The sequence below is a fragment of the Vulpes lagopus genome, chromosome 12 (assembly GCF_018345385.1).
Source record: "Vulpes lagopus strain Blue_001 chromosome 12, ASM1834538v1, whole genome shotgun sequence".
Classification (NCBI taxonomy): domain Eukaryota; kingdom Metazoa; phylum Chordata; class Mammalia; order Carnivora; family Canidae; genus Vulpes; species Vulpes lagopus.
In genome coordinates, this window is record NC_054835.1 from 75,651,858 (window position 1) to 75,678,607 (window position 26,750).

Here is a 26,750-nt window from a genome sequence, read left to right on the forward strand (position 1 = left end):
TTAACAATCTAAATTTGTGTAACATCAATGATACATGTGTTTAAGATTTACAATATTCTATTTATCTGAAAGGCACTGTAGCTTTGTAGTTTTTCCTGTTAGTATTTTATATATTTATCAGTGGAAAGTAACATCCTGACTTACCCATTGTATGATAAATTGAAAATCGGCCATCTGTCTGTGTTAAAACCATTTGAATGTATATGTTGTACAATTTCAGCATTCATTGAGCATTTAATAAGTAAAAACTTCTGTGTTAGTCCTGTGCTAGTTCTTGTAGGATGTATGGAATACAAGCACGTGGCTTATTTCCTAAAAGAATTGCACCCTTACAGCTCTAAAGATCTGACGAGCTGTATTGTCCTTTAAATCTAGAGATGTTCACTTACTCCCTTTTGAGGTTAAACTGTGTGTTATTTGGGGCGCCTGGCTGGCTCAGTCGGTAGAGCATGCAACTCTTGATCTGGGATTGTCAGTTCTAGCCCCATGTTGGGCATAGAGCTTACTTAAAAAAATAAAAAAACAAGATAAAATATGTATTATTTGATGATTTATTGTACCCACAAGTGCTGTGATTTCGAAAAAAAAAATCACTGTGGCCAAGAGTTTTCTTCTCGTTTTTTTTTTTTTTGATATTTTTCTACAAGTAGCTAAACGTTTTTGTTTCATTCATTCAAGATAGAGTACTTTTTATTTTGAGATAATCATAGATCCACTTACAGTTATATGAAATAATGAAGAGATTGTGTACTTTATACGTGGTATTCCTCAATAATATCTTGTTTAAAATTATGCTACAAAATCACTGCCAGGGTATTGACCAATATCTAGCAATCTTGCTCAGATGTCTTCAGTATTACTTGTATTTAATTGTATTTTGTGTTTGTGTGTGTGTTCAATGCAATTCTATTGAAAGAGTAGGTTTGTGTTATAGCACCATAGTCAAGACACAGAGTAGCTCCATAACCACAAGGAAACCTCATATTGCCTGTTATGACCATATCTACTTCCCTCCCACCTTGTATCTTTAACCCTGTCAGCCATTAATCTCTTCTCCATTTCTATAATTTTCTCATTTCAAGAATGTTATCAATATATATACTTATGACTGTATATACTTATATTATTTATAGACATATGGAATCATTTAACATATAACCTTATAGATTGTCTTTTTTACTCTCTATTATTATCCAGACATTCATCTAGTTGTAGACATTCATCTAGTTGTTCCTTTTTATTGCTGAATAGTTTTCCATTCTAAGGGTACGCCATAGATTGTTTAAGCATTCACCAGTTGGAAGATATCTTGCCTGTTTCCCATTATGGACTATTGTAAATAATGCTACAAGAACATCCAAGTGTTTTTATGTGAACATAAATTTCCATTTCATCTGGAATGAACGTCCAAGAGCACAGTTGCTGGGTTAGGTATGATAACTGCATGGTTAGTTTCATAAGTAACTGTCCAACTATTTTCCAGAGTAGCTATACTATTTTTTATTCCCCCAGCAAAGTCATGATCCAGTTTCTCTTCACCTTTCCCAGCACTTAATATTGTCACCACTGGAATCTTCACTGTGGAGTGATACCACATTGTTGTTTTAATCTGTATTTCCCTAATAGCTGGTAGCAATTCTTTTCATGGGCTTATTTGCCACCTGTATGTCCTCTGCTATAAAATGTCTATTTATCTCTTTGGCCCATTTTTTATTGGATTGGAGGGGGTGTTTTTTGTTTGTTTTCTGTTTTGAGGTTTCTGTTCTTGTCATTGTTGTTTAACTGTTGACTTTTGAGAGCTCTTTCTATGTTCCAGATACTAGTCTTTTGTTGAATCGCAAATATTTGTGAATTTGTTTGCAAATATTTTCTCTTGGTCTATGGATTGTATTTTCATTTTCTAATATATATATATCGAAGTTACCTGTGTTCAACCTATCTCCATACAATTTGCATTTTCCTTTCATCAGTCACATTTTCTTTGTCATGTAACATAAACATTTTTTATACATGGCTTAGTTATATTTAATAAAACTGTTCCTCTGATCTTTTGCTTTTTTTGGTTAAACAGTTTTGGAAGGTGGGAGATTGCAGCTCATACTAATAATATGTTAGGAACGAAGTACATCTATTCACAAAGAGATGGAATAATTTAACTTTGTGACTTTACTGTGCCAAAGTTCAAACAACCAGTTGGAAAATGGAAAATGGAATTATATATGTGCTGGATATTACGAAGTGAATCCATATGATTATTCTATCAGATTTGTAAATTCACCTAATTAGTATGCTTACTATGGTGTACTAATAAGAGTGATTATATTTTATTTTATTTCAACTTAAGGAATTCCTTTTCAGATAATTTTTAAGAAATGTCAAATTCTTCTGTTGTGTCAACAACTGCTCTCCAAATGAGTGTTTTATCATAAATGTTGCCTTTTATTCTTTTTTTTTTAATTTTCATTGAAAACAACCCAATGGTTTCTGTGAATGAGGGAATGTTTTGTTTATTTTGGCTTTTCTTTCTGTGTTTTAAATTTTTTTTCAGCTTTTGTTTTGTTTTGTTTTGTTTGTATGGAAAACTATATTTTGCTTTTTTTTAATTTTTAAAAATTATTTTTAGCAAGCATGGGAGTATATTCTTGCTTATACTTTGGGAAAGAGAACACCCTAAATGTGGCTTAATCAACATTGTAAACCATTTTCTTTCCCATTGACTCTCGGATATGTGCATTATTGGAAACATGTGTGCTTTAGTGGCATATATTTTTGAGTCTAATTAGCTGCCTGCCTGTAATCAGGACTATATCAACTGTTGTCATTCTAAATGTTTCCTTTCTTTTTTTCAAACACATTTGCCTGATTGACCTTTTTTTTTTTTTTTCTCTGTCTTTCTATGGGGCTGCTCCAGGAGCCATGGCTAATCATCTTATAAGCAATGCTCTGCTTCGTCCGCATGGTACTAACAATCCCTATAATACATTGCTTGGGGAACCGGCGGTCTGTAACAACCCTTCTGTCAGCATGTACAACGCACAAGGTGTGCTGGAGTTTATCTTAATTTTTTCAAGTGAGAGTCCCATTTTATGTAGCTTTTATAGCCACATTCTATTTTTCTTTCCTTCCACCCCTTTTCTTTCTTTTGGAAGCAGACACACAGACTCCTTTCGCTTTCCACCCCTCTTGATGCTTTTATTTTCCATTTTCCTTAGGTTTTCCTTAGTAACAAATGGATTCCTTCCTTCTGATAAACAAATGCTTGATTCATCAATCTGTGTTTGTTTCTCTGTAATGTTATAAAATGTATTGTGATGTGTCAGTGCTTTTCTTGTTGTTGATTGATTTATATTAAATATTTATGTATTTATTTTGAGAAATGAAATTTTTGCCTAAGGTAAGTAAGATAAAGGAAGACTTGATTCAATAGTCTCAATGTTAAAAGGTCAAGAACAGAATCTTACTTTATCACGGCATGAAGCACACTCTAGGCACAAGGCATCGGTACTGGGGAAAGCAGTTAGGTCAACTCCATGGAAAATCACATTGAACTAAGCTGTGGAGAAAAGAACCATTCAATCTGCCATTGAACTGCACATAGCAAGTCAGGTTTGACACTAGCTTGCCATTGCCAATGTAAGCTGGCTCAGAGGGTCATGATTTTTTTTTCTACTGTGGCTGTGTGTGAAAAACAAGGCTTTGGGATATGGTTCTTCTGAATATCCTCCAGCTTTCAATGATATAAAAATTTAATTGCATCTCAAACAAGTAAGTGTAGATCTCTTTAAAACCACTTATATTGTAGGTGTTTAGACATGGCTTTACCTTTTCTAAGAATAAAAAATATATATTGGAGCACAAGAAATTAAAAATATCATTTGGAAGAGACCACAGGAAAAATCTATTCAAATAAAAGTTTCCTAAAAGAAAAGTCCTAGTTGGGGATCCACTTGTATAATATTATATTTGAAAGAAAATTCACTGTAACAAAGAGGCTTAAGTGGTTCTTTGAAGTTGGATGTGATAGATTAGCAGTATTTAACTTTCCCAGACAATTTTGAATAAAATTTCTATTATTCTCTGTGGGAATCTTTGCGTTTTCTTTTCCTTCTCAGTCAGAGGTAAAATATCAGTGTCGTGAGCGCGTAAAACTTGGTGTGAATGGCCATTCCATAAAAGTATGCTTGTTGCAGCACTGCCATTGGGTGTCTAAAACCTTCTGAGTTTCCTAGGTGACACCTTGCCAGATCCAAAGGATGATTTCAAATTATTTCAAAAATACTGAAGTCAGTAATAGAGAAGTGACTTCAGGAACATGGTCAAACTGTTTCTCAGTAGGATGAAGTAATTAAGCGAACTTTTGATTTATCAAGTTTCATAAGGCCTGCATGCCTAAGAATCACAGACTTTTAGAATCAAAAGAAAAGATGGAGCTCATGAATCCTCTTCCCCACATTGCTGCCATTCTGTCAGCCTGTGCCTGTCTCCTCTAATGGGACCCTTCTCACCTCGGGATTTCGTACATTCAATTGTTGAAATGCTCCATTTGCTACATATATATATATTTTTTCCTTCCACTGAGCTGAAATTTGCCTCTGGCCAGGACGCTTTGATTTGCCCTCTAGAGCCCAGAAGAGCAAAGTATTCTTCTGCTCTCTGTGTCAGTCCTTTTAAATCCTTTGAAAGCAGCTCATCTGGCTTCGTTCAGTCCTCCATTTCCCCAGTAAAACAATCTTCGTGCCATCAGTGTGAGATAGTTTCTGGGTCTTTCTTCACGGTTCCCCTTCTAAATTGTCTCTCCTTTGTCAAAATCCCTATTTCCTTGTGGCACTCCATGAAGTGTACATGCATTTCACAACACAACAAATGTGGCTTGACAGAGCAATTTAGCAGACCTTATGAAGGCTTGGGTTTTTGTTTGTTTTGTTTTTTTTATTAAGCTAATTGACAGATAATTGTGTCATTATAAATATTTTACAATGTGCTGACATATTAGTAAGTTTTCATTAATGTTTAGTGAAGATTTATACCATATCCGCAAATTAAACTGTTCTGCGTTGTTCACTTTACAGGAAGAATTGTTAGAAAAATAATAAAAATTGTTTTATTTAATGTTGTTATAAAACGAGTAAAAAGTTAGATAACCTTTTGTTCAGCTTTCTTAATTATTCAGTTATAACTTCTAATATCTTATGTAATGAAAAACTAACAATTATTAATCTCTATGTTTGCCATAATTCAATATCTGCCTTCTTGTCTTATTTTCTTTTTACCAGTATCCTAAATTAGGGGATTTTTCTAAGGATGGAACACTATCAAAGTGAAATTCTGTCAATGCAAAATTTAAAATAATACCATATAGGTATAAGATTTTATTCCTGTGAAATGTATTCCCAGATATTGCTCTTAAGATTATCAATAAATACACAAAGGAGTCTTCTGAATGGATTAATTGTTTTTTTTTTTTTCAGTGAATTAAAAAGTCTACTAAGTTTTCTTAAAAACAAAAGTAAATAATTTTATTAATGTTTTTCAGAGTCAGAAGTGAAACTGCTTAACTGTTTTATGTTTTAATATTTTTTAAGATGTTAAACTATGGTTTATGGTAGTGCTTAAAATAATTATTTTACCACTGACCAAAAATAAATCTTAGTGATTGTCATACTGCTACTAATCTTATGCTTTCAGATGAATGCACTTAATATTCTTACTGGCAAGGGGAAATCTTACATGAAATATAGGTGGCTCGGTATGTACTGGAGTGGTTTATGTTGAATTACCACTTGGTTCTGTTCTGTGGGTTCTCTAATTCAGTTGCACCAATGCCATCCAACCAAAGAAGCATTCAGATTTTAAGTATTCAGATTTAAAGTATCCATATTTGTTTGCAGTGTCTTTATTTGAATATGTAAAGATGTGTTTATAGAGTTACTGAAGCATATAGAGTTAGGAATAAAGATGAGTAACATACTTTTATTATATTGGATTCAGATTCTATCTGTCGAAATATTTAAAACTTCATGCATAGTATTGCTGGACCATTATCTTCTTGTCAGTACTGGAGAATTCAATTTTTGTAAGATAAATCTCGCTATAGATTAACCTGTCAACAAGCCATAAAATAGAGAAGAAGTCATGATTTTACAAAATAATTTACATTTTAAAGTAATTTAATCCTCTCCTCAAACTTAAAGAAAGACATATCCTCAGGACAGGATATAATAAAGAATACATTAGAGTCAGTAAAAATACAAGATTATATTATAAAATATATAAATAAGTATTCTGTTATGGCTTCAAAGCCTAAGGCTGATGTGAAGAGGGCATAGATGGTAGTGCACAGAGGAAATCTATGAGATTTTCTTTCTGATCTCAGTTCTGCCACTATTAGCAGGATGGGGTTAGGTAAGGCTCAGCCAGTCTCGGCTGTAGTTGCTTCATCTCAGAAAAGCAGGGGTTGAACTTCAGTCATCTCTCATGAGCTTTCCAGTTCTAAAATTCTGTCATTAAAAAAAAAAAAAAATTCTGTCATTTAAGGAAGGAGCCATCATGAGCTTACCAACGATTTCCATCTGTTAGTATACTGGTTTGGCTCTTCAATTCAAATTATTTTTCTAAAGTTATTTGGAAACTTCAAAAGAACTTTCCCTCCATCTTGAAATACTGTCAGTCTTTTCTTAGAAGCAAATCAACTTTTAAGGACAAAAACCATATCTCTAAAGCAACGGTTGACTTATAACCAGTTGGAATCTCCTGAAATGAGCTAGCCCAGTGAGCTTCCTGGTTTTTATTTTTGTGATGATTTAACCGTCCTGTAAACAAAATCAGCAAGAGCTGTCCTTGATGACCTGATTAAAATATAAGTGTTTTTTTAAAAATAATTTTGCTAGTATTGTTTTTTAAAGGATCGACTCTAAAAGTGTTTGATTGCAAATGATTGTGCAACAATCCTGAAGAAAATCCGATATTGATGATGGTATTTTTCTTCCCTTCACGTTATCTTGATACCAAATAATGGTTGGATTTAACCTTTTTCTTTCTCCATAGTTACTCAACTTTTGAATAAGAGTTCCAGAAATGACAATTCTGATCAGTATTATTCACAAATGATAAGAAGCATGTGTTATAGGTACAGTGGGGGAAAGATAACCTTTTTCACATGAAGAGAAAAGATACATAAAGGAAAAAACACACAATTATGGAAACGTGAAACTGTGGGGTTTTTCCTCTACATACAAGCTAAAGCTTTTATTTTTAATTTTACTGAAAAAATGTAAAGTTAAATAACATTCCTTAGAAGCAGGTATGTTCAGACATACATACACATAAATATATGCAGTATTGAAATTTAGTTGTGGGAATCGCCATGGCTTGCCCTTGAATATTTACTCTCCTTGGTTGGTGTGATAATCTTAACTTTAAAACAAATGTGTTTTTTGTTTGACATGTATAAACTGTACAAACGCTTATTAAAGACTCATTTTATTAGCATGTGTTAAGGGGGGTTTCTTATTTTCTAACTAACATTTCAGTATTTTTAATTATGATAAACCATGTAACACGGACTCATGAATTTTTGGGGCAGTGGAAATTATTTCCTTTGACTCTTTTTTCTGCATATCATCAATTTGCTTTTTACTCATGTTTCTTCTACTGTCGCTGTAAGCTTACTTGTTGTTTTTTCTTTCCTTTTCTTCATGCTGTCGTTTAGAGCCCTACAGAGAGACAAGTATGGGAGTAAAGCTAAACATTGCATATCAAATGTAATTTTTTTTAGTTCACTTTTATTGCATCACATATAGATGATGTAGTTATTAAAAACAGTTCATCTCACAATTTAAAAACTAAAGAGCCTTTGAATCGACTTATATAAATTTATGTTAATAGAGATTAGACGCTTTTGTTGTCTGATTCTTTTATTGTGTCACATGATCAACATAGTTGTTAAGTCTCATGTAATGTTTGTGTGAGTTAAATTGTTTTTAAATTAAGCATTTATTTTTGCTAAGTAATGCATAAACTTTTAATTTTTATTAGTACATTCCATCATACAAATGTATGTCACATGCAACATGTCCACTTTATTTTACTATGGCTGTTTCCAACCTGTACCTAATGCATTGACAACAGAAATAATACACACGTTTCAATGCATCAGTCACTCAACCATAACCATCCAGCATACCATAGCGGCCTCCACAGCAGCAATCACCCATCACATATGGCCCTTTAAAGAGCATTTACTTTTATTTTTTCTTAACATTGTGGATTTGTCTACAAGATATCTTATAACATGAAAATAAATCGCTTCACCCTATGTCTGTGATGGCTGCTTTTTAATGAATATTTTATGCATTGCTGTTTTTGAAAAGCTATTACTTGAGTACAGCGTATGCATCAGAAGTCCATATAAAATTGATATATTGGGGACACTTTATTTAATCCAGCAACAAACTAGTTCAATTTGATAAGCATAACTGCATCACAGATATAGAATGAATGCTATATTTTCACAAGTTAGAAGTGTATTGAGAAGTTTATAGAATTCTTCAATTAATTGTTCTGTAAAGAAATATCCTTTCTTATTTATGAGTATTGGTTAAATGTTGTGTCCTATTTTCTTTTGTGGTTGCATTTGAACTGATTTTGGAACTATAGATTCTTGGATTTCTGTTTATTCAAGAGAATGCAAAAACCTTGAAGAAGCATGTGGTTAAATTTTATTTCACTGCAGCTATTTCTTCCCAGAATAAAATGTTTAATCTCCTTTAAACTCAAAGTTTAATATGCACACAAAGTCATCACTCATTATGGCATGGAATCTTTAATACGGACACTATGTTTTTAGGAATCAGATCCCTGTGTCTTTACACATTCTTTTGTAGTATTACCTCCTGACCCTAAACAATCACTAATGGGTTTATATGTAGAAAAAAAAATTTAGAAAGTAAATCCAAATATTTTTGTTTTGAAAGTTCCTATGTACAAATCATTTTGATGTGCCATTTACTTGACTAAGCATTATTTCATGACTACATCACTGACAAATTTAACATAACCCTTTTGTGGTTTTGTGTGTAGGAATTAATTTGAATCTTACAAAGTTATATATCAAATTGTTAGAAACTGCTTGATTTCTTGTACTTTTGACCAGCATATTCAAAGCACCACACATGAATTATGTTAATACTACACCTAGTCTAAAGCTAAGACATGTAAAATTAAAGGTAATGAATTACTGAATTGACTTTGATGTGTATATGAATGATAACACCAAAATTTTGTGTTATTTTTTTCTAAGTTATAACCAAATATGCTTCAGATAAAATCAGGCAATGTTTGTGTGTGTGGAAATTGCAAATTTATAGATTTTTTTAAATTATTATTTTCAAGATTTCTTTTAGATACTTTTCCACTTATAGGGTTTCTATCAATTGTCCAAGTGTATATATAGATATGTGCATATAGATTTAATAGTATTTTCTGTTTATTTGCAAACATTTTATACTTAATTGAACATGCTAGCAATTTATACATACTTCATAGTCGAATGTGTTTGCTTTTGTGTGTGTGTGTGTGTGTGTGTGTGTGTGTGTGTGTGTGTTCTCTGGCCAATTGGATGTAAATGTCATAGTGTTTTGTAATCTTTTTCAGAGGGGCTTCTGAACAATGCCAGGGATACAAGTGTCATGGATACTCTACCACTGAATGGTAACCATGGCAATAGTTACAGCATTGCCAGTGGTGAATACCTGAGCAACTGTGTGCAAATCATAGACCGTGGCTATAACCACAACGAGACCGCCCTAGAGAAAAAGATTCTGAAGGAACTCACTTCCAACTATATCCCGTCTTACCTGAACAACCACGAGCGCTCCAGTGAACAGAACAGGAATCTGATGAACAAGCTGGTGAATAACCTCGGCAGTGGGAGTGAAGACGATGCCATTGTCCTGGATGATGCCACCTCCTTTAACCATGAGGAGAGTTTGGGCCTGGAACTCATTCATGAGGAATCTGATGCTCCTTTGCTTCCCCCAAGAGTTTACTCTGCAGAGAACCACCAGCCACACCATTACACCAGAAGGCGGCTCCCCCAAGACCACAGTGAGAGCTTTTTCCCTTTGCTAACCAACGAGCACACAGAAGATCTCCAGTCACCCCACAGGGACTCTCTGTACACCAGCATGCCGGCACTGGCTGGTGTGCCTGCCGCAGAGAGCGTTACCACCAGCACCCAGACCGAACCCCCACCGGCCAAATGTGGTGATGCCGAAGATGTTTACTACAAGAGCATGCCAAACCTAGGCTCCAGAAACCACGTCCATCAGCTGCACACCTACTACCAGCTAGGTCGCGGTAGCAGTGATGGATTTATAGTTCCTCCAAACAAAGATGGGACCCCTCCAGAGGGCAGTGCAAAAGGACCAGCTCATTTGGTCACTAGTCTATAGAAGATGACACAGAAATTCAAACCAACAAAACTGCTAACACCTGGTTGACTGTTCTGAGTTGCTATAAGCAGTGGTAATAATGTGTGTACTCCTAAATCTTTATGCTGTTCTCGAAAGACAAACTCTCAGACTTTTTTTTTTTTTTTAAACTGGGATTTTTAGGTCAGCCCAGGGGAGAAAGATAACTGCTGAAATTCCCCTGTGCCCTCTCCTTTCCTGTCTTTCCCCCTCAGATGGAGACTTCATTATGTTAATGAACGAGATATGAAGAAAATGGCGCTCATTGTGGCCTTGTTGAATTCTGTTGTGTTTGTTCTAACATCTCTGATGCTCTGTTACTATCGTTACAAGGACCTGATTTTTAAAAGGCCAGAATGGTTGTTTGAAATTAGTAACAATGCTGCATCTAGATTGGAGTGCTGCACAAACAAACATAAAAACAAAGCAAAACTGTATCACATAGTGGTTTTTCGTCACTCACAACCTGAATTCACCACAGCCGGGATAGCTGTGGAATACAAAATAAAACAACAAAATTAATAATGAAATGGAGGGGAATTCTAGAATTATATGCTAAATGCATATTTTATGATTTGCTGTATTAACTGATGATAAAACTAATGGCAGAAAAAAAATTGAACAATTTCTATGTAATGTACAGATACTAGCATTGCACATATAGTCAGCTTTCTGTTCCTCCAGAATTTGAGTCCTGTTAATGTAGTGGAAAAAAAGAGATATTTTCTTTTTCTTTCGTGCTGGTCTTGCAAGTTTGTCTACCAGTAGGAGAGCAAAGTTTCCTTCCTTTCTTCTTTCTTTTCTTCCTTCCTTCATTTTCTTTCCTTTTTTCTCTTTTTGCTTTTTTTCTTTCTCTTTTTTCCTTTCTTTCTTTCTTTCTTTCTTTCTGCTTTTTCTTATTGCTTTTTTCCTTTAAAACTTCACCTGGCAAAAAAATAAATAAATAAATAAATGAAACTATCACTTTATAAGAATCATTTTCTAGTAATACAAACAAATTATTTTTTACAAAAAAAATAAAATAAATAAAATTAGACTTCCTTCCCTCACTATATATCTTTATTCAGTCAGAGTATTTCCAGAAGCATTTTTGCAAATTAGAGCAGGACAAACTTTTATGTTTACAGTGCACATCTGTTGTAATGCAAAGCATATTTGGCAAGCAGTTTATCACCAAGACAGTAGCTATGATTCTAGAAGTCAAGAGGTGTCAATAGAACTAGTGGGGCTTCTGCATGTGAAAAAAAAAAAAAAGATATCCCATAGGCGTTAAAGTGCTGAATGCTCAGTCTGATCTCCAAGTGGGCACCTGCACTACCAATTTTTAAAGGAAATTCACTCCCTTGTAGTAAGAAACGAAAGGTCAAGTTATTTTGAAGTGATTTTTTTTTAAAAAGACTCTTCTGTTTATTAACAGGAAAATTTATTTATTTGACAGGATTTTAAGTAATGTAGGAATACAAGAGGTAAATTAGCAGCACATATAATTTTTTTTAAATTTATGATCCATTTTGTATGGTCTCAAAGTTGGATGACCTCATTACTAATATTTGTTGTAAAAGTGAAACTTGTTTGCCAACCAATAAACAACTGATTGAGATTTAGAAGATATTGTTTTGATGTATGTACTATATGATTAATTATTCTTTTCATTTTTCTCGTCTTTCTTCTGTTTTCCTTATATATACTTTGCCAATCCTCTATGGCCCAAAGGAGCCATGCGAAAGAAATCAAATCTGCCTAGATGGATAACCTAAGCACAAAATTATACCGTTTTTGCAGAGAGAGTAAACCAGGAAAATAGGATGGACACGTTTATGTTGGAAAAAATAAGATATATAACTCACTGTTAAGCAGGTTAATATATGTTACTGTGTGCTTATTTTATAAAACAGCTGCAGTCACTCTGCCTGGTATAAAAACCAGCTTCAATCAGAGATTTAAGTATTGAATTGGATGAGTGGGTGGGTCATGTATTTTCCTTCCTTGTAAGTTCCATTTCGATGGTAGAAATTTAAAGTCACTCAATTGGCTAAAAACTGCCAGAATAGTGGCAAAAAGAATATCCATTTTATAAAGATAATAGAAGATATTTATGCTAATTTTTCTTGTCCCCTATATGGAAAAAAGCCCTTCCAAAGTAACTTTGCAGATCTCCAATTACTGAAGAACGTTTACCAAGAGTGTCTGTCTAAGGATGGAATCCCTTCTAGAGCAAAGTCAGAATGAATTTGCCAAATTATAATTTCTCTTATACTATGTGATATTCTGGTGATTTATTTTTTCTTTTTTCTCCCAAAATCTAAACACCACCCATCTATAAATTAATTTCCTAAATTAAGATGAGAAGGAGTAGTTTACAGAATAGCCAGTAACCTATATATAGTTTAAAAATATAAGACAAAAAAAAGATTTTCTATGCTGGGCCAGAGTACATCAAAACCTTAATATCACCTCAGAATATCTTATGCATCATTCCTTTTTGGTCACTTAACATAAGTATTTTTTAAGTATCTGGATTTTTTTTTTTTTAAGTTGCAGGAGACCCTCAAGCTTTACTGGTAATTAGGTTCTCACATACCACACTATGGCAATATTAGCACCTGACAGGTGGTTAGCCTATCTGTTGCATAGAGTACATCTGGCAATGAAAGAACCCTTTTTAGACAAGTTTAAGGTAACTTCAGAAACACAGATGTGATCTGTGGATTATGAGCACTTATGCTTGCTTTGCCAGTTCAACAGAAATCTCTGTGAAAGCAGCTCTGTCGGTAAGAAGCTAGTTTCACAGAACAATGGGGAAACTACCTCAACTCAGCTTGCTGATGCTGCCAATTCTGATTTTCTGATATTGCTACCTCCCTGCCCGTTATCTCTTACATTTCATTACATGGAAATTTGAAACAGGTAGCCTCCCCAGCTTTACATAGACCAAGCTGAGGAAAATCAATTGAACACAAACTGATGCAGAAGGCGATTTAGTACTGTCAGTTACTACCAAGCTCTTGAATCAAGATGAAAGGATGAGATTTTAAAATTTGAGTACATCAGAATTGTGCTTTGAAAAAGACTTAAGATCCCAAAGACTTTTACAGAAAGAGATTGTTCCCCCAAGTTTTATGCCACTATAATACAAACAAAACTGTAGATAAAGGAGTTAATTATGTATACATTTCAATAGAAATTTGTGTATATCTAACATGTATTGATTTAGTCCGTTCTACACTAGCAAGGGTTGAATTCCTGAGCTTGATTCTTTACCCATGTATTTCCTTCTGTAGCTATTGAAAAATTAATAATTTTAAATTTTTTCTTGTTTTTTTTCCCCACCTTTGGTTGACTATGTTTCAGTACCCTGCGCCATTCATGACCTACTTATCTGCATATTTCTGATGTGTTTATATGATTTTCTATAAAGAGGTAAATTTTCATCAAACAGACGTACTGTACATACATAGCACATAATTGATAGCTGCGAGTTAAAGTTATGCCAATGAGACAGACCCAATTATTATTTCCTAGTGAAATAATATTTTTATAATATTTTACTCTTAAACTTCTTTTTTTTTTCTTTTTGAGGTCTATTTCCATGGTACTTTATCAAGACACTAGCTAACAAACCTCATGTTTAGCTGATTCACAGACTATTGGATTGTTGCACAGCCCGTGTTCCTAGTTGATAATATTTATGGAGAAATCTAAATTTTGTGAGGGAGAAATAGGTTTAACTTCCATTAAGTTTTTTGAGTATCCCTCTGGTTCCACTCTATCAAAGTTAAAAATACCATAGTTGAAGAATAAATTGCTATGCTAGAATAATCATAATGACAAAAAAGCTCTTGTGTGAGAACAATTACTTTGAAATAAAAATAATCAGGAAACTGCATTAATCAAATGATGATAATGGAAATACCCTTAACTTCCTGTCCAACAAATTCACAAAGACTCTAAATTAAAGTGTGGTTTATGATATGTATTTTTAAAATCCCCATTAGCCTAAAAGTGTCAACATATTGATAAAAGATCTTTAAAATTTAGTGTTTTTAACTTAGTTGGTATGATGAAACTTTTCATGGTAATGGAGATAAACATATAAGAGAATTGGTAATATTCACATAGAACCTGTAGACTTAGTTTTACACAATATCTTCAGCTTTTTCCCCACACATGTTCAGATTGATTGATTGGTTTGATTACTTTAAAAAATGACATTAAAAAGGTTAGATTGACTTTCTGCATCATAGAGACCAACAGGGAAAAGAAAAATAGTTTCTGGGTTGTCCAAGATCAACTCCAAACTCATCAATAATCATCTCCTATTAGTGAAAGAATAATCTATCTTTAGTTATCCATTTGTACTGTACCAAAGTGCTACCACTTGAGATGTTTTTGGAACAAACAAAACACTCTAGAACTACTGTGAATGTCAATTCAGATTTAGAGAGAGAGAGAGAGAGAAATAAACCCAAACCCTAATTCGATTTTGAGCAATTCTAAAAATATTGACATGAATATATTTTCTTGTCTAACAAAAGTATCTGAGATAAATAACGATTGTACAATCTTCCTGGTATATTGTAGTACCAAGGTATTAAGATTTAATTAGTTCATGATTATAACTTACCGCATAAATACTTGCTATGCATTTCTAAAAATACTTTAAATATTTCTTATGTTAGATTTCTGTGCATTAATAAATTAGGAACGTGGAAGCATAAGAGTGAAGCAGAAACATTACAAAATATCATATAGAAGCATTTTTGTGCAAGTGAATTAATTCAACGTGGAGAGATTCTTTGAGATCATAAAATAGATTTGACGGATCCCAACCATAAATTCAGTTGTGAAATCACCAAATCCATCATTTTTAAGCCATCTGAAAAATATTGATAAATATCTGAATTTTCACTTCTAATTAAAAAGTGTTGGTAGCTGCTTCTTTCCTGCCTAGGCCAGAAGAGGAATCTTTCCTATTTGTTAAATATCCTGATTACTTCTACTTACCCCCTTTGTTTTAAAAGTGAAATAAATCTTTAAATTTCACCTATTCACATACTTACATACTTTGATTCCTTTTATTTACAGCTTCAGAGGAAATAACTTTGTGACTTTTGCAATGAAACAGGTAGTTATTATGGTTTTGCCTATTATCATTCTTAATAAAGTTGTTGCTATACCCTCTTTCAAAAAATGAAAAGTCAGCACGTCTCTAACATTTAGGACCTTTAAGTTATTATTCAGATGTCTTCATTTCAACTATGTTTTGATGTTTCTTTCTCATAGTAATACGTGACACAATTTTTTCTCATTTACTTTGTGTCCCATTAGAGTATTTCAAAGGTAAATGCAAACTATGATGTTTAAGGCATGTGAAAGGCGAACTTTGACTTTATATGAAGAAGTCAAGGAAGACTATACGAGGAAAAAAAGCTTCCATTTGGATAACCAGATCTTTTCAATCATAATATGAACAGAAGAAGGGCAGAACCAAATTGGCAGACTTCTGGTGAGGTAGCAGGACCTAAATTAGAATTACAAAGAAAAAAATTCCAGGAAAAAAATAATGAAATCGTTCAGCGTGATAAAAATCTTAGTGTACCAAATGCTACTGATGTGTTCAAATAAAATTGAAGTATACCATATTATAATTTTATTCTGCTGATTCCACAGGGAACTCTAAACACTTTTCACACTAGATATATCTTGTCTAGCCACACCTTGTCTCAAGGAAACATGAATATTTTATAAATATTTCTGAAATACAAGTATTTTTGCCTCAAGTCACTTTCACTCTCTAATCTGCTTACTCTATTGTATGCCAACACAGTTAATGCTACTAGTAGCTTTGTACCTTTTAGAGCTTTATTATGGATCTTTCTAATAAACATTAAATTAATATTAAATTGGAATTATGTACATTGTGCAAGATAATTCATAACCAAGCAATATTCATATTACAGGATAATCTATTATATCTATGAATATTACATTGAGACTGAACAAATAATTACACAGCTAAAAATATTACTCTCAAGTCCTCTCTGTCTTCAATTATTGTAGTCAATTCGTTAAATTCTGCTGACAGTTGTATGACCTGTTATCAAAGTACTCCATAATCCAAATGTGTCTAAAAGTATTCCCAATGCTTCTTTCATTCTAGAATGCTAAAGGAAAGCTTGAAAGAAGAGGAAAGGAAAGCCGACTTCTAAGGATCTAATTTAGATTAACATTGCCATTCAGAATGAATAATTTTGAAATGAGAATGTTCCACTCTGTGAACTAAGGTTATTAAAGATTTACAGTTAGTCCAATATTGGAGGATTTTAAATTTTAAAAGAGTTAAGTTTTTCTCAATGGCCCAAGACTGCAGAATTTCACACTACATTGGCAAGGAAATGTGTTGAAATTCCATACCTAAAGTAACTTTTTAAAGGTTACAAATTCCCTGATTTTTCTGAAGGTAAAACTGGCAAAATGATCCTGGCTTCAAAATGAAATGGCTTGGTTGACTTCGAAAATGTTTGGCAAAAATTATGAATGTCATCAACTCTTTAACAGTAGGTAGAGGTCTTTGTGGGGGGAACTCAGGATACAGTGACTAGAACACAGTGTCTTCTTATGCTGACCACTGCCGAGTCTTCTGGAGCATTTTCAACGCCTTGAATTTCAAGTTGTCACAATGTCTTATGTTTTGAATAACATCATGAATCAAGAAAGATGAGGAAAAAACATTTAAAGTTGGTTTTCATGCCTCATTTCAGAATAAAGATTTCCTTTACCATCCTAAGTAATAAAAGATGATATGTCTTGAAACAGCTGTAGACAATCAGAATGTGTTCATTTATAAACAAGTCTTTTTTGTATATTCTAGCACTAATCTTTGCCTATGAACTACAAAATCAATACCCATAGAGTCAGCTTGATTTCCTTTCACTGGGCTTCTGTGAATGCATTTGGAAGTAGAAGGATAATCTGGGAAGTTTTTCCATACGGTTTTCCCACTTGCCAAACATTAAATCTAATTCAAGATAAATCTTTAAAAAAAAAAAAGTTTGTTTTTAAAAATAACTAAGTTACTTCTCATTGATAGGAACAATTTCTTTTTTTTAGGAACAGGAATATAGCTATCGCAGGCTCTGTTCTCTTAGCATTCTCATATAGTTACACGTGGAATTAATCTCATCATATACACCTACCAGATTTATCTATTGGATTCTTTTGCCCTTGTACAATCTTCCCAGACTTTTTTTTTTCATAAATGCTCTGTACAATCACATGTAAAATCATGAGCTACAAACCTCAATAAAAAAATGTCAGTAAACAATAAGTGATGTAGTCACTGTTATTATATGGGAGTACCAAAACTTTGGTTTTGGGACAGTATTTCAAACTACAGGATAATTGAAACAGACTTCTAATATATTTCCTGGCTATCCCCACACCCTGCATACATTAAAAGCAAAATTCCAGCACGTTTTACCTTTTAATGTTTCCAGAGAACTGCCACCTAAGGTATCTATAAGGTGATTTGTTTGTTCCAGAAGGATAGGAAGTTAAAATAAGAATTTACTGTTTGCCCTTCAAGTTTGCCCATACTGAGATATCATCAAATGTAGTTATATCTGTCGCCTAATCTTATTTCTCCTCATCTCAAACTGGGGGACTGGTGGGTAGAAATTATGATGGTCAGTCATCGGTGAACTTCTGTTTCAAAGGAGACTATGGAGCTCTGTGCTGTGACATGCCTTTCTTCTTTCGGATAAAGAGCACAATTAGTACATGTTGTGGATCACAAAAAGGCAAACATCATAGAATCACTATTTTGTAGTGTCAGGGACTCTGATCATTTAGTTTACTAACTCTTAGCATCAGGAAAATTAACACAAATAACAGCTGGAAAGATCTAATTCAGGTACTTCTTTATAATATTGAAAATACATTTTCGTAGGAATATTTGCAAAGAAAATCAAGAGCAATTATCAGATTCTGAGTGCCCAGGGTGTACCTGGCACTTTGAATTGGCTCGTTTAATCTTTCTAATAATATGGTGAAATGGATTTATTTCATGTTCACTTCACAGAGGAAATTTAAATTCAGATTTTATAGTCATAGAGCTAGTGAATTTTGAACCAAAATCTCACAGTCTAAAGTCCATTTTTATTTTTAACAATGTTATGCTGCATCAACTAAATGACTAATTGAAAAAAAAAATTAACGCACCCCTTTTCATTTAAATAAGGAGGCAGGTGGGTAACAGACCGCTAAGAGACTGTTGAAAAAATATGGATCCCACTTTAAGACGCTCAAAGTTTATATAAATTCCATTTAACTAGGCAATTGAGGGAAAGATTGAGGTTTCACCAATTCTGTATCTTTGAACAAATTACTTTTCTAAGAATAGGTTTCTCATCTCTAAAGTAAATACAATATTTTGTATGTGCTATATAAGTATAAAAGTGTATTATATATGTTATACATACATATATGTACATATATGTACATATATACATATACACAAATGTATATTATATATATACATATATATATTACTTGGCACACATGAAGCCTTTATTTAGAAAATTCTGAAGCAGATTCCAAGTTAGTATGTGTGTGTCTTGTTTGTATTACTACTCCTCCACTCCTACACCAGTACACATAATGGATAGAGAATAATAGTATAATTCTGGGATGCCTGGGTGGCTCAGGGGTTGAGCATCTGCCTTTGGCCCAGAGCGTGATCCCAGGGTCCAGGATCAAGTCCCACATTGGGCTCCTTGCAGGGAGCCTGCTTCCCCCTCAGCCTATGTCTCTGCCTTTCTCTCTCTGTCTCTCTCTCTCTCACTGTTGTCTCTCATAAATAAATAAATAAATGAAAATCTTAAAAAAAAAAAAGAATAGTGGTATACTTTTAAATCAAATTCTAGTTAAAGTTCTACTCTGATCTATGGGACTATTTCATTCCATTGTCAAAGCAGCATAAATTTCTAGGTCTTTATATATGCAATCTCTCAATATTTAGTCTTCACGCAACAGTTTTACCAATTGTATATCTAGCGATCAAATACAGCATTTTATAATCTGTATTCAACAGGTCTTATTTGATGGGGGAAAAATTGGTTCTAAATTTAATTATACCTGAGAGATGCTAGATTAAACAAAGTAACAGATTTTTTTTTTATTGTAGAATTTCAGAGAATACACTGCAAAATTCCAAGGGTTATATTACACTGTTTCTAAAATTACCTGGCCCTGGGGGGCTCCTGGATGGCTCAGTTGGTTGAGTGGCTGACTCTTGGTTCTGGCTTAGGTCATGATCACCTAATCATGAGATCTATTCCTGTGTTGGGGCTCCTCAGCAGGGTGTCTAATTCTCTCTCTCTCTCTCTTCTTTCTTTCTCTCTTTCTCTCCCTATCTCCTCCTGCTTGTGATCAAACACTCCCTCTCAAATAAATAGATAAGTCTTTTTTTAAAAAAAAATCATCTGGCCCTGAAATCCTCAAGGAATCTAAGGAGCAATACATTGAGCAGTATTAATCCATGGAACTCAGTTTGTGAAACACTATCCAAAATATTTTTCTTACAATTGAGTTTTTCACTTTTTTTCTAAGTATTCTATGTCAGTGAAATGCTGGAAGTGTGACTGGGATCTCAGTTTCAAACAAGCTCACACATGTCTGCATGGTCATTCCACCCAGTACCAAGGCTCTTACATGGTCTTTGTCTCTTCTTCAGAAACACATTATGCCTTCCTTAGGGTTTTTTGCCCCTAGCTAGTGATTTATGGACACTAGGGAATGCATCATAGGAAAGGATTAACAAGAGTTTCTTTTTGTCTCAGGACAATCCAGAAGTCCTCAATTTTACAGAAAAATACATCTGTAAATATTTTGGGAAGTATATACAAAGTGGATTCTCAAAGTTGGTAATGAATACAGTAGAACTGAAGCTGAAGCATTATTGTTCTACTCCATCATTTTATGTCTAAAATAACATGGTAGAGGGGGAGGCTGTGTGTTTCTGTGTTCGTGCCTATATGTAATTGCATTTATATGTAAAACACATGCATATGTCTAGTAATTGCCTATATGAAAGATCTTAGCAAAGTGGAGTTTTCCTCATTAACATTTATATATAACACAGTAGGACGATTTATTAGAGAAATTTAAACTAATTTTTTGAGTATGTAAAAGATCTAATTGTTGAAGTGAGAGATACTGCCCGTCTTCTATTTGTATGTAAAATGGGGCATAGTCACATAGATAGATATGGCACAAAGTGGAAAATTTTAAAATGCCCAGAAAGTTGCATCATTTTGAATTTTGTAGATCAATTCATTTCTAAAAATAACAGTTATAATTAATTGTTTTATTACAATACTAAAAAGTTTACTGACAGTGAAGAATCTTGTCTCAGTGTAATATCTAAAGTCAGCTTACTTTTTTCTACTTACCTGGAATGCTTCATACAGGATTTATTCCCAGTCATGGCATCAGAAAATGTTAGCGTCTTATCCAAAAGTATCAAGAATGTTAACAGGCTCCAAAGATTTTAAGTATAAATTGAAATAAAAGATCTTGTCTATATTGCTGATTGTATGTTGTGTGTTAAGGTCAAAACACACCATGGTATTAGACACAAATTCCCACGTACTTAGATAATCCTTACAATGAACATGATCTTTCAGATAATCGCAATTCTCTAAAAAAGGGACATATCTGAATCTTCAAAATAAGATATATATATTTTATATTTCCAAATGGTGAAATCATATCCCAAAACTCCACTATATTTTTATTTTACTGTTCTGCCTTGCTTATATAAGATATGAGAATAATTATTTTATCTTCAGTATATACTGTCAATTCTACCAGTTCAGTCATAGTCCAGAAATTAAGAGTTATTTTTAAATATGGAAGGAAGAAAGGTGAGTGAATTAAAATATAAGCCTCTTGTCTTGCATTTTATAGGTCTTAAAGCTAAATGATTTCTCACAGTCTTGGAAATTCCTTAGCACAGTGGTAATTGCCACCATTTCATTGTAACTGATGAAAACAGAATTCTATTAATTCTGTTAATGCCGAAGAACACAATAAGAAGAGATAAAAACTGGAAAAAGAATAGAAACTTTCCTTTTAAGCTCAGTCTTTTTTAAATTTTTACTTTTAAGTATAAAATGCTATTTTTCTATAATCTAAAATTTTAATGTAATTGTTTTATAGTCATAACCTAAATACATAGCTTATGTGGTATATAAATTGCCTAAAAGGTTAAAAATAATAACTAATGTTTGGCTTTAAAATTCAAATTGGAGGGCAGCCCGGGTGGCTCAGCGGTTTAGCACCACCCTCAGCCTTGGGCGTGATCCTGGAGACCTAGGATCGAGTCCTACATCAGGCTCCCTGCATGGAGCCTGTTTCTCCCTCTGCCTGTGTCTCTGCCTCTGTGTGTGTGTGTGTGTGTGTGTGTGTGTCTCATGACTAAATAAAACCTTTAAAAAAAATTCAAATTAGAGTAAAATCTAAGATAGAGAAGTCAAAACTCATCTAAATCCCTGTGTAAAACACACTAATTCAGTGTAACATTTTAATCATTTATTTTGAAAAGAGAATATTAACTTATCTATTTTTTTATGTGTTATTAAGAGAGTCAATAAAATAGTTCAGTGTTTCCCAGCCTTGGCTTCAATTAGAATCACCTAGAGCATGTTAAAAAAAATTAAAAAATAAAAATAAAAAAGAAAGCCCATGCCTCACTCAAAAACAGTTAAGTCAGGATCTCTGGGGGTGGTGCCCAGGTATAAGTTAATTTAAAACTCCACAGGTGATTTAATGTGCAGTTTGGGCTAAGAATTGCAGAGTTAACTATTTAAAAAATATTGGTTAAGTATTTTCATTAATCATGTTTAAATATACAATTTTGTTTTTAAGCAGAAGATATATGAGAGAGAGTGAAATAGAAAACTTCTTTCATCAGATGAGCCCAGTTAATCACCTAATTATGGTTTTCCTCCCAATTTTTAAAGATGGAGAGTATATTGTTCACACAAAATTTAACTAGATTCTTAACCGTATCTTTTATTGTTTAATTCATGGAACAAAAATTCTTATTCAAAATATGTGAGTTCCTATCACCAGTTTGAGTCCATAAATATCGTAGTAGAAAAGAAGTCAGTTATTAATTTTACATCAGGCAAAATTCACAGACACGTATCAGGAATTGTTTATACAGAACAAAAATTCTTCAAGTTTTCTCTGGACATTTGACTATTGTCAGACCACGTATCTATGTGGTTTTTGGCACAGCGTCATAGCTATCCAAGAGTCTACTTCTTGTTAAAGTGAATTGCCTGTAATTCAGAGAGTGCAGCTATAAGTTGATGAAAGGTCGTCTTTTAAAAGTATTATTCAAAATGAATAACAAATAATAACTTGAGTTTCTTCAATATGACTCCCAGCTTGTGTTTAGCTTCTATAGGTTACCCAATTCATATTGTTATTTTTATGTTTTAATAAACAACTAATCTTGATTCCTAGGAGTTTCTCTAAACAGGAAGAGCATGGAAGACCCCATGGAAGGTAAGAGAGAAACCAATAACAATTCATTAGAGAGAAAAACTGCCCCTGTCGGGGTGTCATACCCTCTAGACTTCTTCAGTGGTTAGCAACCATCCACCGAATTAGTACATCTAAATCACTTAGCTACTTAACACATAACTTTCATGGATAGAGTGATGGAGTGTCAAATAAGCTTTTACTCTAGTGACAACTGGCCAAATGGTAACACCTGTTTGGAGAGCTGTCTCCAATAGGCTTTATCCAAAATTAGTAAGAAGAATTCCATGATCATCTATGTCTGTTACAATCATGGAAAAGGACCACAGAAAGGAACCATTTATCAATTCATGTGGAATTTATATGTTATCCCTGATACAGAAGTAGTAAATACCAAAATCTGATACTCATATTTTAGGAGAATCTAGAGCCTTGGCTCCTTTTTAAAAAATGTTATTAATTATTGAAATACAGTTGACATACAACGTTATATTAGTTTCAGATGTGCAACATAATGATTTGACAATTCAATACATTTCTCAATGATCACCAGAGTAAGTGTAGACACCATACAACATTGGTACAATATTATCGACTAGATTCCTTATGCTGTACTTTTCATCCCCATGACTTGTTTTATAACTGAAAGTTTTACCTCTTAATCCCCTTCATCTATTTTCCCCACCTCCCACCAGAAACTTCTTTGATGGCAGCTACTTTAGTTATGCAATAATAGAAAATAGTTTATATGGGAAGCAGAAATGTTTTTTTGTTTTGTTTTGCTTTTAATTTATTTATTCTTGACAGACACACAGAGAGAGGCAGAGACACAGGCAGAGGGAGAAAGCAGACTCCCTGCAGGGAGCCCAATGTGGGACTCGATCCTGCAGCCCCATGATCACACCCTGAGTGGAAGGCAGACACTCAACCACCGAGTTACCCAGGTACTCCCACTTTTAAGAAATATTATTTAGATCATTCATTCCATTTCTTTCACATATTTGCTTTGTATAACCTACTGGGCTAAGTTTAGAATGATTTTTTTTCCATTATTTTTCACAAAGCTATATCTAAGCTCTCCTCCGCCCCGAACAGTCATCGCCTTCAGCCAACCAATCCCTGACCAGTCTCCCTCAGATTTGGGCTAAACTCCATCCAGTCTCATAGAAATATGGAATCTCTTTTCTCTTTTATAATAGCAATCTCATACTCAGTCTTTTCGTATGTTTAATCTTAATCTTACTCTTTCCCCCTGTCATTTCTGTGTTTTGCAAAGGTCACTTACATATGAACTGAGGTTTCTCTGCTCTATAAATCAGCATCTTCTTCCACTCAACCTTGATATTTATTCATCAGGCAGTCCTTTCTTTTGTTTCCCTTCTTTCTAAGCCATTTTTTAAAAAAAGATTTTATTTATTTACTCACGAGAGACACACAGAGAGAGGCAGAGACACACACAGAGGGAGAAGCAGGCTCCTTGTAGGGAGCCCGATGTGGGTCTTGCTTCCAGTACCTCGGGATCACACCCTGAGCTGAAGGCAGACTCTCAACCACTGAGCCACCCACGGGTCCCTTTTCTTTCTTTCTTTCTTTCTTTCTTTCTTTCTTTCTTTCTTTCTTTCTTTCTTTCTTTCTTCTTTCTTTCTTTCTTTCTTTCTTTCTTTCCTTCTTTCTTCTTTCTCTTTCTTTCTTTTTCTTTCTTTCTTTCTTTCTTCTTTCTCTTTCTGTCTTTCTTTCTTTCTTTTTTTTCTTTCTTCTTTTTTTTTAAAGATTTTAAGCCATTTGTTTCTTTCTGTGCAGTATAAATTCACAGAATTGTGGATCTGAAACATCCCTTGAAGTAAATTATTTCAATCCCTTTACTTCACAGGTAAGTAAACTGAGGACCAAAGAGTATATGCGGTTCAGTTGTTGAATATCATAGCTCATTCACGCTAGAGCTAATTCTTAGATCAGGATAATCTCAGCAGCTCATTTTTACTACTTTTTTCATATTTTCCTGGCTTAGTCTTCATATTGCAATATGTCTGCCTCAGATGTGATCTATTTTCTCTTCTCTTACAAGAGTAATATTTTTTAAGATTTATTTGATAGAGAGAGAGAGGGGGAGACAGTGCAAACAGTGGGAGGCACAGAGGGAGAGAGAGAAACTCAAACAGACTTCCCACTGAGTGCAGAGTGTGATTCCACTCGATCTCACAGCCCTGAGATCCTGACCTGAGCCAAAACCAAGAGTTGGACACTCAACTGACTGTGCCACTGGGTATCCATCTTACTAGAGTATTTTAAATGATCCTTTAATTTTAAGTAAAGAATCATAATTCACATTTACTTAAGCTAAACAAAAGTATAAATACTTTTTTTTTTACAGATTTTATGTATTTATTTGGTAGAAAGAAAGAGCACAAGCAGGGAGAGTGACAGAGGGAGGGGAGAAGCAGGCTCTCTGAAGAGCAGGGACCCTGATGCAGGATTCGATCCCAGGACCCCTGGGATTACAACCTGAGCCAAAGTCAGATGCTTAACCTACTGAGCAACCCAGGCACCCCTGTAAAATACCTTTAATGGGATTTACTGACTTACCTAATCAGGGAGGGAAAAGGTGAGGCAAGGGCTATTTGGAAACCAGGACAATGAATACAAAGACTTTCCCTGTTTCTCATTTCTCTGTTTCTCCTTGTTTTCCCCATGTACCAGTTTGATTTTTTTTTTCCACTGAGAGTCAGTGTTTTATGGCAGTTGAGTCAGATTTTGAATATAGACGGACTGAATTGAAAGCTTCCTTCTCCCATTTTCTAGTCTTGTGATTTGGAGCATGTTCCCTTCTATCTCAATTCCCTCCTCTATAAAATATGGATAATAATAAAATCTACCAAATAAGGCTATTGGAATAATAGAGTTAAAATTGCAAGTCACTAGTGTGCTTAGAACAGTGGCCGACATATAATGAATGCTTAAGAATCTTTCCCTCTTCTTATTGTAATAACAGGCAGCCTCTTTTTATTGACAAAGTCACTTTTGGTAGCAGCTTTGGGCTTTCAATCAAATAGTTCCAAGGAAATATAAAAAGACTGTGGTAAGAAAAATCCAAGGAAGGATTCAGGTTCACCATGATTGGTTCTTACTCCTTACTCTGAACCTGGTTTTGCCAGTTTCCCCAACTAGGGCAGCAAATTCCTACCAGATGCTGGTGTGAGGGGGACACTGGACAAATGCACCTGTGTTAGTGTCAGTTCTTACAAGGCTACAGCTAGCCTGGTCCATCTGAGACAAGAAGCTTGAAAACTTCACTCTTTCATAGCTAAGCCATATCTCATATCCAGCTGACCTCTATCTTTACTCAGTTCCATTTCTATCTCACCAGTGTCATGCTCATCAAAAGCAATTATTAATCTCAAAATTCAATCACATTTACAAAGCTGCACATTTCTATTGGTTACAATTATTTCTGTCTTCTTACTAAGCTTTAATTGTAAACATTTGAAAAGCAGAATCAAATATTTAGTTTTCCTCTGGACTCTTCTGAGGTCCTGAGTTTTACTCTGTTTTCAAGTTTTACTTGAAAATTCCAAGTAGAGAAATACTACTACTTTTTCTAAACACTTATGTGTCCTTGAAAAGCTAATTAAATTGGTTTTGATGAAAACTCTTCCTGAAAAAAGGGTAGAAATGAAAATGCTATTAGGTTTAATCCAGGATTAGCAAGAGATAGCCAGAAAAGCTGTTATT

The 26,750-nt window shown here is 33.9% G+C and overlaps 1 protein-coding gene across 26 annotated transcripts in view; it reads left to right on the plus strand.

Annotated features, from left to right (window-relative positions):
* ADGRL3 (adhesion G protein-coupled receptor L3) overlaps positions 1 to 17,796 on the plus strand; it is an 802,670-nt gene extending 784,874 nt beyond the window's left edge. For 10 of the 26 annotated variants that reach the window (XM_041725369.1, XM_041725367.1, XM_041725373.1 and 7 more), the window contains 2 exons: positions 2,912 to 3,040; positions 9,652 to 17,796. In XM_041725369.1, coding sequence (XP_041581303.1) covers positions 2,912 to 3,040; positions 9,652 to 10,451 — 929 coding nt within the window. In that variant the 3' untranslated portion in view covers positions 10,452 to 17,796. Of the gene's footprint in view, positions 1 to 2,911; positions 3,041 to 7,708; positions 7,761 to 9,651 lie in introns of all 26 variants that reach the window. The other 16 variants (XM_041725376.1, XM_041725378.1, XM_041725383.1 and 13 more) reach the window with 3 other exon arrangements.
* The last annotated feature ends 8,954 nt before the right edge of the window (positions 17,797 to 26,750 follow it).